This window comes from Euprymna scolopes, chromosome 45 (assembly GCF_053919585.1).
Source record: "Euprymna scolopes isolate OS-2025 chromosome 45, ASM5391958v1, whole genome shotgun sequence".
In the NCBI taxonomy this organism is placed as follows: Eukaryota; Metazoa; Mollusca; class Cephalopoda; order Sepiida; family Sepiolidae; genus Euprymna; species Euprymna scolopes.
This window is the reverse complement of record NC_136526.1, coordinates 70,629,366-70,649,739: the sequence shown is the minus strand read 5'-3', so window position 1 is coordinate 70,649,739 and position 20,374 is coordinate 70,629,366. Positions and strand designations below refer to the sequence as shown.

The 20,374-nt window shown below is 37.8% G+C and overlaps 1 protein-coding gene across 5 annotated transcripts in view; it reads left to right on the top strand.

The window, feature by feature from the left end:
• LOC145269883 (uncharacterized) overlaps positions 1–20,374 on the top strand; it is a 122,278-nt gene that overhangs the window by 43,572 nt on the left and 58,332 nt on the right. For all 5 annotated transcript variants that reach the window (XM_080125632.1, XM_080125631.1, XM_080125630.1 and 2 more), the window contains exon 7: positions 15,047–15,085. In XM_080125632.1, coding sequence (XP_079981758.1) covers positions 15,047–15,085 — 39 coding nt within the window. The remainder of the gene's footprint in view (positions 1–15,046; positions 15,086–20,374) is intronic.

The following is a 20,374-nucleotide window of genomic DNA, read 5'->3' as shown; positions in this document are numbered from 1 at the left end:
AGCACTCTTAAAAGAATTTATTTCACCACACCAAAAATACATATGGAAAGGGTTAATTTTGAAACATCGCTAAAAAAGCATCCCCACACCTAGCAAGCATAGCTATATTATGAAATCATTTCAGAAAACAGATGAACTAATACGCCGAATGCGATGGCGAGCAAATTTTCCTTAAAAATGAAAACATAAACAAAAAAGAATCCTATATGTCAGGACACTAGATATCTTCGCTCCCCGCTAAAATAGCACATACAAAGGAACGGGTGAACCTGAGGTCAGCTGGGCCTTTGTCCTGCAAATTAATTAGATTAACTTTGTTCTAAAGTAAAATAAATTTAAGCTCGTCATCCAGATTAACTTTGTTCTAAAGTTAATCTGGATGACGAGCTTAAATTTATTACAAGGACCCTCTGTAATAATGGTTACCATTTAGATATTGTTGAAACTACTATTAATAAGAAAGTTTCCAATTTCTATAAAGTTAAAGAAATTACGGTTAATAGATGTCCTGTTTACCTACGTCTATTTTGGCTGGGTAACATTAGTGACCGTTTTGCTAAGCAAATTTCTGTTTTCGGTGTTATTTTGCATCTAATCCGCGTGTTGTTTTTTCAACCAGGCCTATGTTGCCGTCTATTCGCAAAGATGTTCTCCCCCCCACCACCACCATAATAATTCTCTTATTTATTTATTTAAATGTAGTTGCAGTGCGCACTATGTGGGCGAACATCACAAAGATTCGATTTTCGTTTGAAACAGCATGTGCCTTCGAATATTCGTTATGCAAATTTCTCGCCGTCGGATTTTTGTCTCTATGTAATTTTGTTTCTCCTGTTTATTTTTGATGATTTTTTTTCTCCTTCCCCTTGCCATATTCATGACTTTATTTATTTTTTTTTTAATCGTATTGTCCTCGATTTGGCTCTGTTGAGCGAGGATCGAAACCTGGTTAGCTGGTCTTTTATTTTCATTTTTTATTTTTTTAAATAATCATTATATATATATATATATATATATATATATATATATATATATATATATATATATATATACAGCAAACAAAGTATAATTTATATACACTCTTAAAATTACAAATAACAAAAAAATAAAAGGATACGATGATGGGAGGGGGGGAAAGCTAAAATACACACTAAAAGAAAGAAAAAGAAAACAACTAAATAAAATGCCTAGGGGCGCGTTAGTAAGGGCATCCCTACCTACTTATAAGTGTAGAATGCCCACAGTTTTCCGACAAAAGTTGAAAACATACAGGTCGTTCCTTGATGGGGAGTGGGGGAACTAAGGGACCTATTTCAAAAACAAATTAGATAGGTGTTGTGGTGTACAAATCACCCCTATTTGAGAACTAAGTGGAATCAACCAGTCCTATGAATACCACTGGTTTCAGAGACTAAATGGAGACATTCATACCATGTTTAACCGCATGCTACGAACACGTTCCTCTCATACCACTTTAGTGGCTCCTGTATTCTTTATAAATACATATTATATTTATACACTTTACACTACTTGTGGTTTCTTTCATTTTTGACCCCTAGCACGGGTCTACAACAACTACAAGGATGATTCAAGAACTTCCCGGATCAATCTACAGCAATTGCTTACAACAACTGAATGACGAGTAATCGGGCAAGGACTCACTAAAAAAAATCAACGATTTGAAAACAATATTTGGATTCAAGAAAAAAGAACGCACACGGATATTCGAAATATTTTTTTCCTGCATTCGAAATTCAAAACTTCACAAGTATTTTTTTCAAAATTCGGTGGAGAATGGGAAAAACTAGTTTGTCAACGTTGGAACAAAAACCAACATTCGGGCGTAAAAATCCACAAACACGGGATAAAGAACGCTTCGAAAAAAGGGCAACAATTATTGTCGAAAAAAGGATTTAACAAAGACATCGTCAAAAGCATTATCTTGCTGTTAAAATAGCTGATAAAAGCGTAAACTACGAGTTGAAACAGAACTCATAATTGCGTGAAGAATTAATACTACTGAATTATTGAGACCTAGTTTTCAGTAAGTACAAAAAAAACGAACATTTTTTCCATCTCTATAAATACAAGTAATGTTGGAAATAAAAACAAACTTCGTCGTTCTAAACAGCATGTATCGCTAATACGTCATGTGGTTAAAAGGCATTAGAGTTGGGTGAAGAAAAGGAAACTCCTGCAAAAGTAAAGGATAGTATATCTTAATGTATTGACTAAAGCGAGTATTTGCACAAATTAAAAAAGTCGGATTTTAATCCGATTAAAATAAACTTTTCACTGGTTGACGGGGCTGCACGTCGAAGAAGAAAATAAAACAATTTCGCTAAGCACGACAAATAAAGTGTTAACTATAAAAGGACAATCTTTTCGCACAGAAATCGAAGAGTAGCTAATGTTAAATAAATGCTATAAACTCGCTTTCAGATAAGTAACTAATTCTTTTAAGGAAAAAAGAGGGGAAAATGTGTAGGATCAACAAGAAATTGAACCCAGTACCTACACGTTACAAAAATTGAAAAATCACAAACGAAATCTACTGCTTTCTGTATGAATGTAAACGCAGAATTAGTTTCTCAGGAAAATTGCGACACGAGGAAATAAATATATGAAAGAAATATCCGTTAAATTACCAGGTACGAATTTTGTAAAGGTTTTTTTTCTCTAGAGTCGGTACCAAAGGAAAAGTAAATCAAGGAATTGTGTTGTTTTTGAAAAAAAAACTCATTTTGTCATTAAGTAATTCCAAACCGTCCAAAGAATGGACAATTTTGCAAAACAGATTTTGCAAATGGTGAAATTCCAACAAAGTCAACAATTAGAACTTGAAAAAAGTTTCGGGAAAAGCAATTGACAATACAGAAACAAAACGAAGAGAAACAGTTAGATTTAATGAAATACTTCGATGAAAATATTGGAATTGAAAAAGTTACATTTAGAGCAACAAAACCAGTTAGATAAAAAATGGATTTGATAACGCAAATTTTAGTGAAGAAGGACAGCGGAGAAGAAACCATCACGGCTTTTCCCCAAAATACGATCTGGTCAGCTATTGATACATTTCACTATGCTCCTGAGGAAGACCTAACGTTTGAAGCATATTTCAGAAGATTTGAAGACTTTTTTTTTAAATTGATTGCAGTGCATTGACGGATCAAAAGAAGGTTCGTTTATTGCTACAGAAATTAGGTATATCCGAACATAATAAATTTGTGGACTCTATTTTACCAAGAAAAAACAACGAATTATCGTTTGACGAGGCAGTCAAACTGTTAATGGTGTCATACTGTCCAAAAAGAAACCTTTTTTTATAAAAGATGATACTGCATGAATCTTACACATAAGGAGAATCAAGACTATACGACTTTTGCGTCTATAGTTAATAAACACTTGACGATTTCAAATTGCGGACAATTTCAAATGCTTAATATTCACACAAGGTTTAGTAGCAACAAAAGACGCCGATATAAGACGTCGTGCTCTAAATAAATTGGAATTAGAACCTGATTTGACGCTTCAGAAACTGGCTGAAGATTGTCAGCGGTTCGTGGCAATGAAACAAGATTCCCGAAACATAGAGAAACCAGGTATCGCTTACATTTAAAAAAAATACACTTCACAAATAAAGGATACCCGCCCACCAGCAATTACCAACGAAAAAGCAAAAATAACCTTTCACAAAATTATCAGGATAGACAAAATTCTAATGTGGAGGACCTCATGGGTACAATGCACGTCAGTACCAAAAGAAAATAACATGTGACCTATGCAAGCGAGCAGGACACAAGGCTTCATACTGCAGAGCAAAAGTAGCGAAAAAAGAGCTACGTAAAAACTGCAAAAATTGACCCTTCACCAACAGAGAACATAAGGAAATATGTTACGATGAGAATCAGAAATAAAAACGTGAAACTGCAGCTCGATTTTGGGGTCGGATTTACCAATTATAAATTTTCACATGTGGAAGAGAATAGGAAAGCCCACGATGACAAAGACGAATAACGTCGCAAGATTGGTAACTAGTGAAAAAATACATTTTGAGGGTGAGCTAGTTATTAATGTGTCACTAAAAAGAACGACAAAAAAGCTAAAAGCTTTTGTTCTAAGGAACGCAACGAACTTATTCGGGACCGATTGGATTCAGAAATTTGAATTATGGGACTCACCAATGAGTGATTTTTGTCACAAAGTCGAAAACCTAACAGACGAAGCCGACAAATCTTTCCCAAGTGTTTTCTCCGAAAATCCTGAATGCTACACAAAAATAAAGGCGAGATTCGAATTGCTGGAGAAAGCAAAACCAATATTCAAAAAGCAACGAAGCGTACCGTTCGCATCGAGGGAAAAAATTGAAGAATTGGAAAGACTAGTTAACACTGGGATTTTGACCCCTACTAACTATAGTGAGTGGGCAATCCCCACTGTATACGTGAAGAAAATCTAAAGATATTAGGATATGCGTGAATTTCTCGACCGGATTGAATGCGGCGCTCAAGGTCCATCACTACCGCTACCAAACTCATACGAAATATTCGCTAAGTTAAATGGCGGAATTTTTCCTCCAAAAATAAACTTAAGCGAGGCGTACTTACAAATACCAGTAGAGGAAGATAGCTCGAAACTTTTGTGTAGCTCAACGCACAAAGGACTTTATAAATTCAATAGATTAGCATTTGGTATAAAAGCTGCACCTGCAATTTTCCAACAGGTAATCGATACTTTGCTAAACGGTTTGGATTTCGCAATAGACTATCTGGACGATATTCTTGTGCTTAGTCAAAATGTTGAACAACATAGAGATCATGTATTTCAAGTGTTTGACAGAATAAAAGAATACGGCTTCACATTGAAGGAAGCAAAATGCGAATTTTGGGGGGAACGAATTAAATACCTGGGTCATATAATAGATAAGGACGGAGGAAAACCCGATCCGGAGAAGTCAACAACTATAAAAGACATGTCAGAACATCATAATGTAACTGCATTGCAGAGTGTTTTAGGCTCGCGAATTATTATCAAACGTTCATTAAGAAAATGCATGAGTTGCGTGTGCCATTAAATGTACTGTTAAAAAAGGACAAAAAATGAGATTGGACGCCTGAGTGCCAGACAGCGTTTAAGAAATTAAAAGATGTATTAACCTCAGATTTATTCCTGACTGATTTCAATCCGGAACAAGAGATTATTGTCGTAACTGACGCAAGTTCTTATGGGATCGGGGCGTGTATTCTACACAAGATGCATGATGGATCCACTAAGCTGATCGCCCATGCGTCAAGAACTTTAGTGCCTGCCGAGAAGAATTACTCCCAAATCGAAAAAGAAACACTGGGGATCATGTTCGGTGTTACAAAATTCCATCGATTTTTACACGGTCGTAAATTTAAATTACAAACTGACCATAAGCCGCTTATAACCATCTTCGGCTTTTAAAAAAAGCCTGCCAACGTACACAGCTAACAGTTTGCAAAGATGGGAAACCATTCTACTGAATACCGATTTCAGTATGGAATTTCTTATATCTGCGAAGTTAAGTCACGCAGACGGATTGTCGCGATTAATCCCAAAATCAAGGGAACCGCTGGAAGACAGTAATAGCATCACTACAAAGTGAAAAGGACTATACACAAATACTATGTAATGTGATCAAGGAACAACCAGTCACTTTGTAAGATATACTAAAGAAAGGCTGAAGAAGATAGTTTCATCAAAGAAACGAGACAAAAAATATAATCGGATGAATCGGCGGCGGAAGCTTATTCTATGTGCAATGAGGTACTGTTGTACCGAGAAAGAGTAGTAATTCCAGCTACACTGCAAAAGAAAATTCTTAAGGATTTCCATACGGGGAACCCTGGGGTCACGTGAATGAAAAGCCTCATGAGGTCCTACGTTTACTGGAAGAGTATGGACACTGAAGGCATGGTAAAGTTGTGTAAGGGATGCGCATTGGCTGCAAAAGCGCCCCCGATACAATTTAGCCCGTGGCCTAAAGCGGACCGCCCATGGCAAAGAATACGCGTAGATTACGCAGACCCACTGGATGGAAACTATTATTTAATAGTGGTAGACAATTTTTCAAAACGGCCAGCCTTAGGTATTTTGATGTAAAAGTCCAACGACGGATTTTACAATCAGTGCTTTTCACGAATTGTACGCTAGGTTTGGTGTGGTTGATTGTCTAGTGTCAGACAATGGCACACAATTAATTTCAGCAGATTTTAACAGTTTCTGTTAGGATTTCCAAGTTAACCACATAACGACGCCAAACTATCATCTCCGATCGAACGGTTAGGTAGAGATGTTTGTAGACACGCTGAAAAAAGCCCTGAAGAATGCTAAAGGAACGCCGTCAGAAAAGGCGCTACAACAGTTTTTACAAGTTTACCGAATTACGCCAAATGAAAGCACTCCATCGAATATGTCGCCGGCAGAGTTAATGTTTGCGAGGAAAATTAGGCCGGTCTTTGAGAAACTTTTGCCAAAATAGGTGAAACCGCCAAATACTATAGTTCCTAAAAATAGTTATTTACATAGTGAAAAGGTATTTTTCCAGGTACACAAAAATAATAGTACCATGTGGGAACTAGGAAAGATCCAGAAATAATAGTACCATGTGGGAACTAGGAAAGGTTCAGAAATAATAGTACCATGTGGGAACTAGGAAAGGTTCAAAAATAATAGTACCATGTGGGAACTAGGAAAGGTTCAAAAATAATAGTACCATGTGGGAACTAGGAAAGGTCCAGAAATAATAGTACCATGTGGGAACTAGGAAAGGTTCAGAAATAATAGTACCATGTGGGAACTAGGAAAGGTTCAAAAATAATAGTACCATGTGGGAACTAGGAAAGGTTCAAAAATAATAGTACCATGTGGGAACTAGGAAAGGTCCAGAAATAATAGTACCATGTGGGAACTAGGAAAGGTTCAGAAATAATAGTACCATGTGGGAACTAGGAAAGGTTCAAAAATAATAGTACCATGTGGGAACTAGGAAAGATCCAGAAATAATAGTACCATGTGGGAACTAGGAAAGGTTCAGAAATAATAGTACCATGTGGGAACTAGGAAAGGTTCAAAAATAATAGTACCATGTGGGAACTAGGAAAGGTTCAGAAATAATAGTACCATGTGGGAACTAGGAAAGGTTCAAAAATAATAGTACCATGTGGGAACTAGGAAAGGTCCAGAAAAGGATCAGCCGGATGGTCTATATTATCGAAGGTCCAAGATTTACTCACAAGAAGCATTTAAACCAAATTCGGAAACGTATAACAGATGATGAAAGACAATCTCCTGCTGAACAAGAAGAGGTAATGGAGCAGACACGGTCTACTTGGTAACACCATAAGCAGCCGGACAACGCCGGTCCTCCAGAAAAAGGAATATGACCGACCCGACAGAAAAAAGAGCTGTAAAATCATCCCAGGGGGATGAAAAGCTCGGGAGGGGGTGTTATGGGATACCAATAATTGTGGGGTACCAATAATTTGGCTATATATTCCGCCGCATCTAAGAAAAAGGGTGTTAATTCAATACCACAATGATAATGCTCACATGGGCGTGGAAAAAACGTTTCACGTTATTAAGTAAAAATATTTCTAGCCTGGTTTATTTAAACAAGTAAACGAATACGTAGGTAAATGTATTCCATGTCAAACTAGAAATTTGAGGAAAAGCAACCTCAATTGAAGGAGTGCGATTTGCTTCCTTTTCCTTTCGCTAGCGTTAGATGTTTCCCGGCCTTGCCCCAAAACTCTATCAGGCAACCAATATATAGTGATTTTTATAGATATGTACAGTGGTTGGCCAGAGGCTTTTGCGGTTCCTAATAAGAAAGCAGAAACAGTTGTGCATCTGTTGATTGACGAGATTTTTCCCAGATTCGGGCACCACTGCAGCTTTTAACGGATAATGGGCATGAGAACATAAACAAAATAATGAAAAAGGCATTAGAGGACCTCAACGTGCATCATGTGACCACATCGTTCTATCACCCCCAGAGTAACGGTAAAGTCGAAAGGTTCCACAGAACGATACATGACGTCATAGCGAAGAAAATAGGGGACACTGAACAGTCGTGGGATATATACATGAATCAGATGTTAGCGGCTGTCAGGTTCCATGCAAGCTAAATGACGAAATTTTCACCCTATTATTTACTATACAATAGAGATGTTGTCCTGCCGTTGGACAATATTCTAAGACCCCGTAGAGTATACTATGGGGATGAGAATCACGAAATCACTCTACAGGAAATGCATCGAACCTTGACTTTAGTAAGGAATAATGTAAAGAATGCCAGGAAAAATGATAAATAGATCAAAGAAGAAAATAAAAGCAGTCGAATTTAAGGTTGGTGATTTGGTGTATTATAAAAACCACTAAAAGCAAGGAAAGCTAGATGTACGATGGAAACCGTACTACGTAGTAATAGAAAAGACTGGGCCGGTTTCATATAGAATTAAGGATCAATTAACGGGCTCTGTAACGAAGGCAGCGTCTATCGAGGAGTGGGAGATTCCCACTACAGAGAGATTGTTAAGAAAAGCTGCATTGTCTGTTCCAAGGAAATCTAGCGATTCAAACAGCGAATCAGCCACAGACGAAGCTGATTATCCAATGCAGAAGAGTCGTCATTAACGGGAGGAGTCGGATGAGGAATCTGAGATATCGTTGATGGAGCGAAAAATCGTGACACGAAGCATGACGGCGGGACGTGCAACCAATATAGACGAAATCAGCTGTCCGTATACGTCATATGCAGTGCACGAGAGTAGAAATAGGAACCTACCTATCGTAAATAGAGTTATTACGAGGTTTGGTAGCAGGGGGGGGGAAGAACAGGAGAGAGGGAATGGTTTAGGATGGATAAGAAAAATACTTTGTTTTTAGGTAAATTAAGGAAACTGCGAACACCGTCCTATTCAATAAAAGAAAAATAAAAGATCCCTCATCTCCATTGTTCAAGCAACTGGCGTCTTGGGAAAAGATAGAGCTGCTTCCTGTTTCTACAAACTAATTCGAATGGTAAAGTAAATAATTAAGTAACTTGAGCAGACGCAAGCATAGTCTATCGGATGTCGGCTGCCTCAATGTCAATTTTATAATTGAGGTGAAAATATCACCGATGTTGTTTGAAAAAGAAACAAAAACATGCATTGAGAGAGACCCTGAGTAAAAAAGAATTGAAAAAAAGCACGTGTGTGTGTGTGTGTGTGTGTGTGTGTGTGTGTGTGTGTGTGTGTGTGTGTGTGTGTGATAATGGATTTGTGTTAATATTAAATTATGTCCACGGAAAAAAAATAAAATGCATTAACAGTAGTGGACAAGAAAAAAAGTCAAAATGACTTATTGTTGAACGGAAAATACGTCTTTAAAAAAATAATAATAATAAATAAATTTGAAAAAAAAGAAACATGCATGAATTCTAGAATTATTGAAAAACTCTATTATATGTATACATAAAATTTGGGGCGGAGCAAGTGGAGGGGTGTTAAGGAGAGGTTCGGGCGATCACTATATCCAGGCAAACAAAAAGAACACAATGGAAATCCCTGATGATCAAAAGAACAATAATTCAATTCCAGGAAAGGTGACCTAAGCTTTATCCAAGCAAACAAAAAAGAAACAATGGAAATCCCGGGCGATAAAAAGATCAATAAGTCAATCCCAGGAAAGGTGGCCTAAGCTGTATCCAGGCAAATATAAAAGAAACAATGGGAAATCCCGGGAACGACTTATATCCATGACGTCTATCGGTCATGGGTCAGACCAAAACCAGCAAAAGTGCAATAAACAAGCTGTCGAGAAAAAGGTTAATAGGTCGAAATGATACCAATAAAAAGAGGGGAGAGAAAGAAAGCGGAACAGAAAGACAGAAGCGAGACACAGATTGACAGAGAGTTCTACGACCCACCCACTTCCACTAAACTCCACCCCCGTCATTTGTTGAAGTGTATATAGTAAATAAACCAAATATTTATTATAAACAAAAGTGTCTTGCATTCATTTTAAAATGAAATAACTGTCCATTTTATATAGCCTAGACGATCACAAGCCAGACATGTGTGTAGCACTAGAGTTGTTGAAGTGCTATCATACCGTTCCTCCCGATGCATCCTTCCCAGGGGATGCTTTAGGGACATCTTTAGTCCCAGGGGTTCACACTGACCCGCTGATTCGGAGACCAAGGAGAACTTCACCGTTTTACTGGTCCGTCGGTCTCCAAGACACCTGCCAGCTGCTTAAGTCAGGTGTTCCTTGGGCCCTGAAAGAGAGAAACGTTAGTTCAATTAGTTGACTCCATAAAAGGCAAAAACACAAATAAACAATCAACGAAAGAAAGAGGAGATAAAGGAATGAAAGAAGGAAGGAAGTATAGCAAGAATTACACCCAAGAAAGGGGCTCCTCTAGGAAAAGGCTTTAAACCCAGCGAAGCCGGTCTGGTGTCGAGAACAGTCGAGGTGTTTAAACAGAAAAAAACAAGAAGGCCGTTTTTTTCTGTTTATTTATTTATACGAAAAGCCCTTTTGCTTTATAATAAATTTTACAATAAATTTAAAGCAAAAAATATATAAAATAAGATGGATTTCTTCCGTATGTGGCATGGGACCAAAATGGTGTGTATGGGGGTGGAGGTCGTTAGTGATCCCCTTGGTCTATTCCCTATTGTTACGATAACAGGTTCCCTGTTCTTGTAAGTAAAAATGAGATAGGATAGTCCGAGAATTCGAACCTGGAAAGCTAGGTTTGGAATTAAGATTCAGGAGAGTTTTAAAATGAATAAGCAAATATGTTTGTTGAAAAGGAATTCGTTTTTTAGAAATGTTATTGTAAAAAAGGAATTTGATGATTCAATTCTGATTATGAAAATGAAATTAAAATAAGGAATTTGAAAACGAACAATAGCAAATGTTAAACATATTGAAAAACAAGTTAGACCAAAAATAGGTTAGAGAATTCTTGTTTGCAGACATGTGAACAATGCACGTGAGTTCAAGAGCACGTGAGTCGGACACATGCTCGAACGAAACACGTGAAGCATGTCTAGGCCATGGGATCGAGATGCAGGTTGTTGCCCATGCAATGATGTCATGGCTAAGAGATGAGTTCTAAATATAGTTGATAGTTTTAGTGAGAAAAAGGACAGAGTCGAGACAGGATTGGACAGAATAGGACAGACAGAGCTGACATGAGTCAGAAGGAATCTCCCTTTGGAAGCGAAGGGTTAGAAGTTGAAATCATGTAGTGACTTTGAATTCCTTGATGTGAAATCATTGACCGGTCAAGAAATAAAGGACGTCATCATTTTGAAACTGCCGTCTTGTGTTGTGTCATTCTACAAACAAAGGTATTGTGAATCATTTAAAAGAACTTTGTGTATAAACCCATCTAAGTAATGTGTCTCTCCATCATCTAAGGAATGTATCCCTCAGCTATCATAAGTAATAGCTGTCCCCTCCTGTGATAAAAGAACTGATAATACTTATCTCTAAATATATATGTTATAAGATTCACAGACTGTAAAATGTATAAATGTATCTCTTATATTTCTCCCTCATCGTGTATTACATGTTCCTGTCTCTCTTAAAATGTACCCTCTTTATATATTTTTTTACACAGTGATCACCACTTATCAAGGGCCGGAAGCCACTCATGGATAAGGGTTATTGCAAGTACATTACGTTAGTGTGGAGATTTGATGAAGTGTTTACTTAAGGGGGCGGTTCATTAGGAATTTGTTAACATTGGACTTGAAGACATCCAAGTTGTAGTCCGGAGGGAAGCAGGCAGACGGAACAGAGTTCCACAGGCGTGCAGTTCTAAGAAAGAAGCTTTGTTCATGGAATCCGCGTTTTGATTTAGGCACAGATATAGATTGGGGGAAATTTTTGACAGTGGATTCAGCTAGACGGGTGTTTTTCGTGAAAGATTGGCGAGGGGGGACCAGAGATTGGAACTCAGACGAGCACCTGCCATGAAAATAACGATAAAACAAGGATAGGCTCGCAACGTCTCTTCTGTGGGAGAGAGGTTGCATGGTAGAGAAAAGGGCATCCCCCACTAAACCACAAAATCTATTTTGTACTCTATCAAGGCATGATATGCTGTTTTTGGCAGCTCCTGCCCAGATATGGCAACAGTATTCCATCCTTGGACGTACTTGGCTTTTATATAGATAGAGAATTGCATCAGTAGTGAGATATCTTCTGGAGCGGTAGAAGGATCCCACCATCTTTCCAGCGACCTTGGCAATAGACTTGATGTACGTGTTCCATTTCAGATTATATATACCCGATATGTCTCTCTCTCTCCAATCGGAACACTCAAATACACTATATAATATTAATCCACCTACAAAGACCCCAGTATGCAACACCTATGACTAGAGTCATTCACCACAATACCACATTCACTCTATGGTTCTAATATATTTTGAATCACTATGTACAGAGTTTTTTGTTTTTTCATCATTTTATTTACATGATGACAATGAGATATGAAAGGTGATGCGTATGATATATGAAGGATGAAATGTATGGCGTATGCGGGTGATGGTTGGGGTTAATGAGAACCCTAAAACACCTCAAAATAAAAAAAATATCAATAATGAAAAATAAACAAACCAAATAAAATGTTGAGTGGTGATTGTGTTAGTGAGGACCCACTCTTCCCTATTAAATTTTGGAATGCTTCCTGTTTTCTAGTATCAGCCGAAAACAAGGGAGCATTTCCTATGAGGGATTGGGGACAAACTACGGGCAACACAATCGGGTGGGGAACAATGGGATGTTAGGTGACCGCCAAAAAATGTTACATAAGATCGGGTTTAGGTCCAAAATAAATTCAGCGGGACAGGGCTTCATTGGAGGTATTCTAGCACTTGAAAAATATAGAATTGGGAACATGGAACTCATTTATATCAGCTAGCTAAGGGGCTGATCCGCTGTGGGATTATCTATTTGATTTGGACTGGGGTTTGCTTTTCCAGTATGTGTGTGCCATGCCTAGGCATGGAACGCGTACTGAAGCCTGAACGCACATAAACTAGTGGTGTGTATCCAACTTCTACTAAACTGTGAGCAAGATAAACTCCTTCTATCGCATCTTATTTTGATTTTAAGTTGATGTTTACAATACAAAATCAAATGTCGATAAAAGAGCGGCTCCTCCTCACGCCTTATCTCCAAGCGTGAAACCCACACTACTAGTCTAGCTACGGCTAAGGTCACTAAGAAAGCCATTCGTTCCTTCTTAGGCCACAAAGGATCTGCGTTGTAGACTAGGGATGCTAAAGCCAGGATCGCCACCTGGTCGGGGACGATACTAGCCGTGACCTCACTGACATACCTGCAGAATTCACGGAGCATTAAGCAAGTAAACAAAGCATGATCTACTGTTTCTATGATATCTTTCTCTCACCGTGGACAAAAAGGGTCGATTAATCTACCAATTCTGAACAGAAATGCATTGAGGGATAAAATGTTTCTAACCAATCGCCAAGTCAGGGAAAATTCGAAGTTGATAAGATAGCCCCGACCTAGCGCCTAATTTCATAGAGGATGGACGTCCACCTCCGACAGCTGCAGCCGCTCCCCTAGCGGGTCCGAAGCGGTCCCCACCACTAATTCCTGATAAAATGCCCTTTTAGGCCATGCAAGGTCACTAGACCTTGACAACACTCTTAGCACATCTCGGCATTCGTTGAAGAACTGCGACTGCTTTTTTGGTCTCCTTCGGCATTCGACCAAGCGGTCGAGGATAAGGTTGAGAAAAGCTGTACCAATCACAGTGCCCCACGTAGAATCCTCTCTCAGGAACGCCAACCTTTCAGCATTGTTCTGGCTAGCCAGGTCAGGATCACCAGGCACCCACATAGACGTTGAGTACAGACCTGTCTATGAACAAACGGCCGTCACTCGTTCCAGAACAGGGAAAAAAATGCACGCGTTAAGGCTGCCATACGGCCCGAAGGCAGGGGAAGTACAGCCAGCCAGTAAAAGATCAGCGGAAAGACGTAAGTAGTACACGCCTCCGCTCTTCCTTTAAAGGACAATCCCCTTCTAAGACAAACCCTCACAGACGCTTCGACCTTTGTCTATACCTCCGACTAATTTCTCAAGCCAGAGACTCGGTCCAAACCAGGCGCAAAAATTTGGGACCGGACCATCCGTCCAGCCACATGTGACAGGCAGTGCAAGTGACCCCTGCCAAGCGGCCAACCTCAGGCCTACGGCTGAGGTTAACAATGGCCCCTGTAACTTCTTTGTAACGTTTGAGAGCCTTAATCACTGCGATAATGTCATGGAAGCTTGACACGCATACTGTGACATCATCGGCAAACGCGGTAACCCTGACTCGGGCACCACCAGGAAGAGCAATACTAAGCAGGGTCAGGCCAGTCGCCCCGTAAAGTACCTTCGTGTAAAATTTCAGGCGTTTTCGAGTCTATAGGGAACGAACTCACACACAGAGACAGAGTTCTTTTTTTTATAATAGCAGAGATATATTATCAGAGATCGATGGTTCATTGTTAGAATTGAAATACACGGTAATTTGCTGTCGGGCTGAAATCCTCAACGCGATATACTTTCATTTATTAACAATTTTTTTCATCATTTTTTTGTTTTGTCTTGTTTTTTTTCTTCTTCTTCTTCTTCTTCTTCTTCTTCGTCTTCTTCTTCTTCTTCGTCTTCTTCGTCTTCTTCTTATTATTATTCGTCTTCTTCTTCGTCTTCTTCGTCTTCTTCTTCTTCTTCTTCTCCTTCTTCTTCTTCTTTTTCTTCTTTCTGTTTTCCTTTTCTTCTTCATTAAAAATATTTTTGCTGTTTTTCTAATTATTACATGTTTGCTTTTCGTTTTGTTTTTTTTTTAATTTTTTAAGATTTGGGGAGCGAAAGAGATAAAAGGCAAAAGAGAGGTTAAATTCTATAAAGTGTGAAAGCGAAAAATTGGAGAATTTTTTTTAATTGTTTTCTTGTGTTTTACTTTTTATTTCGTCTTTTTTATTTTTTATTTTTTCAGCTGCAGTAATGGATGCAGTTAATAGTAAATTCGCAAAAGGTAAAACTAATTCCTACTTCAATCGCATAAATTATTGTATTATTTGAAGCGAGTGTAATATTATCGGGAGGGAGTATAAATTATGTATACGTGTGTCTTCTAATGGTTAGTGTATGCGAGTGTATATACGTTAGTACATTTTTTACATATCAAGGCCCAGAGACGACTCGAGTATAAGGGTTAAGAGTGTACAGTAGTCAATTGGACAATATAGGAATCATTAAATTGAAATTTAAATCGAAATTCGGTAAATGTGTTAACTTATATGGAACGGCTCATCAAGAACTTGTTTACGTTGGACTTGAAGACAACCATATTGTAATAAGTTGGAAAGCAGGAAAACGAAAGACAATTCCACAGGCGTGCAGTTCTAATAAAGAAGCTTTGTTCATGGAATCTACGTTTAGGTTTAGGCACAGATAAAGAGTGGGGGAAATTATTGATAGTGTTTTCTGCTGGACGAGTGTTTCTTGTGAAAGTTTGGCGAGGGGGGCATAGATTGGAGCTCAGTCGAGCACTTGCCATAAAAATAACGATAAAGCAGAGACAAACTCGCAACATCCCTTGTGTGAGATAGAAGTTGCAAGGAAGGGAAAAGAACATCTCCTACGAGGCTATGAAGTCTATTTTGTACTCTATCAAGGCAGGACAAGTCCTTTCCAGCAGCTCCTACCCAGATGTGGCACCAGTATTCCATCCTTGGACGTATCTGGCTCTTATATAGATAGCGAATTGCATCAGCAGTGAGATATCTACTGGATCGATAGAAGGATCCCACCATTTTCCCAGCGGCTTTGGCAACATACTTGATGTACGTGTTCCATTTAAGATCAGGAGTAAAGGTCAAGCCCAGAAGCTTGTCAAAACATGAGGCCTCCTGAAGACGAGAGCCATCATTTCAATTAATGCCAGATGGAGATCAGAACGTTGATGATGTAAAGATAGAAGCTTTGTTTTAGATGTATTAAAAGTAACCAGACACTCCTTTCTCCATTGTACTACGTGAGAGGAGAGAGAATCGGAGGGAACTTGGTTGTTTACGGTCTTAGATGTGCTACCATAGATGGTAGTGTCATCAGCATAAATGTCTACGAATGATGTAAAGATGTGATTTGGAAGATCATTAATGTAGATAAGGAAAGGAGTTGGGCACATACGTGCCAATCTATATGACATTTTTTTATTACATTTTCACCCCAAACAAGGCACATTGCCACTTTGATGTAGGGGGCTGCTATTAGGGACATAAGGACGTAGGTTCACGTTACACTTGAACTTCTGCATGTCAGTAGAGTTGGGGAAGCAGGAACTCAGAAGGGAATTCCAAAGTCTAGCGGTTCTAGGAAAGAAACTACTGGAGTAGAAGGCTTTCTTACAGCTAGGGATCTCAACTGTGAAGGTGTGGGATTTTGCTGCTTGTCGGGTTTGTCGGGGGTGTTTATGTCGAGGGGGTACAAGTGCTTGCAGTTCGTCAGAGCATTCACCGTTAAAACACTTGTATAACAGACAGAGGAATGCTACATTTCGTTGATGTGACAGAAGCTGAAACTTGGATGACAGTTCAGGACTTATCAGGTTGGTGACACTCTTTTCAACCTTGTCTATTAATGGTAGAGAAGGTTTCTTGTAGTTATTAAAGGAAACAAGTTTTGTCTTGGCAGCATTGAATGTGACCATCCATTTTTGTCCCCATTCCAGTACAGATTGGAGGTCATCCTCTAGTGTTTTTGCCATTTCTTTAGATATGTGTTCATTTGTTTTCCTGTCGTGTCTGCTATAGAGCGTGGTGTCATCAGCATATATACCCATCTCACAGACAATTTCGTCAGGGAGGTCATTTATGAATATTAGGAATAATAGACGTCCAAGGATAGACGCCAGAGGCACTCCCGTGTTTATATCATATTGTTTAGATGTACGAACGTTGAGGGCAACCTGGATGTTTCTCTTATCTAAGAGGGATTTAATTATGTTAAAGATTCTTCCAGTGATACCGTATGATCTGATTTTCCTGAGAAGACCTTCATACCATACCCTGTCAAAAGCCGTACATATAACTAGAGCTACCGCTCTAGCCTCCCCTGCTTTGTCAAGTGAATGGTATATACCCTCAGAGATTATAATTAGGATGTCTGCCGTGGAACGAGCTTGCCTAAATCGGTCAGAAGTTTAGCATCTGTAAAGTGATGAACTAGAGCTTGGTTAATAATGGACTCAAATATTTTTGGCGAAAAGTTAATTTGTTTGTCCATAACCGTCTGGTGTTGTGATCGTCTTACACTTAATCCATTTACAACATTTTCTTCTTTCGGTTTACTATTTTCATAAAAAAATCTTTTTTATCTAATTTATACTATATTAATTTATTTATTGCGGGCTATTATTCTCATCTTTATTAGTTGTTGTTTCACGACGTTTCGGCCAACTATTTCTCTGACCTTCGGCAAGTGGTAACCGCGACGGATAGGAACTTTGAATCTCCTAACTGCGTTCTCAGCAATCACTGCCATCCGGAGCTATTGTCCTCTCGCCACGTTTTCGCCAAGTAAGCCTCTGGCCTTCTTTGGGTAGGATTGAAACCGCTATCTTTAGACAATGCTCTTCTGGAACCGTAGAGATTCAACGTCTCTATCAACTGTGCCACGGGCCCCGAGTTTATACTATATTCATGTTTTTTGTATTATTTTTTCTTTGTTGAAAACATTTTTTTTTCTAATTTATACATGCTTCTTTTTTGTTGTTGTTTTTTTTTTCGAAAGTGAAATCGAGAGAGGTAAAAAAAAAGAGATGATAAAACAGAAAAAAATATAAAAGAAAACGGAATAAAGAGAGAGAGGTTAAAAAAAGAGAAAGTTTAAAAGAGAGACGGTTGAATAAGTGTGATGAAGAAAGAGAGAGCGAGAATAAAAGAGAGACAGTAGGTACCTTAAATCCGTTGTGTAGAACGTCATTATTATACACAATAAGTAGTGACGTCATCATTTTGTGTGTTTGGGTCAATTTCTATGGAAGATCATTTATGCAGAAATTTATGAATAAATAAAATGTGCAATAAAAAAATGGATAAAAAACAATATAAGTCTTACCTTTTGTAAAACAAATAGATTTTTAATAACGAACTACACAGACGATAAAAGTAATTTTAACCTGTTCTGTAAATACATGTATCTAAAGATGCTGTGCTTACAGGCGTCCATATTTTTTTGGAAAAACGAAGCAAAATTTGATTATCACCCTCTGTCGTTAAATAATCAAATCCAAAAGAATTTTTTTAGTCGATTTTGCTTTTGTAATTTTTATTATCTCAAGAGTCATATATTCTATTATATAAATATACTAGCATGGGTAACCGACGTTGCCCGGGTGTTTGGGGGGGGGTGTTGACAAAAAAAAGTGGTAGTAGGAAGCAGGCTCGAACCCGTACCGCGAAGGAGGAAAGGAACGGGGAAAAACGTGACGTTTTTGCTGTTCCGACCACCGCTAAACCGGAAGTGACGTAGGTTTGAATTAAGGCTAGACAATCGAAAAGAGGGGATGACTTTCGAAAATATCGGTGAAAAAAGCGACCCCCCCCTGTAGAAATGTGCCCAGTTGAGGGTGAAGAAATTAATGTTTTTAGCAAATTTTTCGGTATTCGTCGTCTGAAGGGTCGAACTTCAAAACGATACTGATCTTGTGAAAATCCGTCGCCTTTGTCGAAAGTTTAAGCAGACATGCAAATATGCAAACATATATTTATATATTGGTAACTCAAATCTTCGACCCAAACAAATTAAAAAGCTTGCTCTATCTCTGAATACCCGTTATGTAAAATTTCAAATGTTTAGACCAGAAATTGTCTGAGTAATTTGGTAGAGACCGCAGAGGTCAATTTTTTTAACTTTGAACCCTATTATAACCCCTTAAAATTTATGGTTTTAGGCTCCAATCAAGTTATTAAGTTAGGTCCATGTCCAAGGTACCTATATCTAAAATTTAAAGTGTTTCGACCCAAAATTGTTGGAGAAGTTTGGTAAAGTTCTCAAAAGGCAAATCGTTGAACTTTGACCCCCTTAACAGACAAATTTCTGGCCGAAAACGGATCACAAAGATTTTCCCAAATCTCAGTACCCTGTATATCAAATTTCCTGTCCGTAGACTAAAAATTGACAAATTTATTGCGTAGGGAAATGTACACAAAGAGACACACAGACAGACACACAGACAGACATAGTATAGATAGATTTTGTTATTATTGGAAACCTGTTATATAAAAAAAATCTGTTTAAACTTCATATCACGTAATAATTGAATGTAATAACGTTTAGAGCTTTTTAAAAATAATTATATTTTAGAATCTGTTTTTTTTTTGTTATTTTGTAATTCAAATAATTATATTACTTGATAAGTGCATATATATATATATATATATATATATATAACTAGTTTTAATTATTTAATCTATTCAGCTTTTAAAAATGTTGAAATTTTTATCGACTTACATTTATTTTGTTTAATTTTCGTAACATGAAATATGGGGGGGGGTAGAACACCAAAAAATATATTTCCTGTAATATATTTAACAAAACCTACTTTTATCATGTAAGTTTATGACATAATGAATAAATATCGAAAATTTTAGGGAAATATGACTATTATTTGATTTTTGTAAGATTTTTTAAACATGGGTGTGCCAACGGCTTAAAAAAACGTCACTACATAGGAACGTTGTTTTTAAAGCGTTGATAATGTAAACACGATTTTTGTCTCGCATTTTCATTATTTTTGTATGTTGTAATTTTTTTTTTAATATTAGCAGTTTATTTGAAGCTTCTTCTTTAAAATATTGGTTGGTTGTTTTTGCTTTACGGCATATCAACCCTTTTCAAGTTATTTAATGCCAAATCCAGTGATTTTGAAGGACGATTTTTTAATAGACTATATTTAATAGACTATATTTGTTTTTTTAAGTCGTTTCTATTTAACTCATAGTTGGGACTCTAACAGGTACTACCACTTCGGGTCAGAGTGGACCTAGGAGCAATGGCAATTAAAGGGTGGCTCCACATTCCCCAAAGCCCGCAAGCTGGGGCCTCATCATCGGATATAGTTTAAGGTCATATCCAGGACCCTTTAAAATGGTAAAAAATTTAGGATGATAATATTAAATTAAATTATAGTTACATCGTGTTACATAACAAACTGTGGTGCGCGTTGGAGGTACCTACGAGACAGGGAATAATGTTTCCAATTACTTTTTTTGTTTCTTTATATATCTGTACAAGCAAAATACCCGGCATAGCCCAGGAG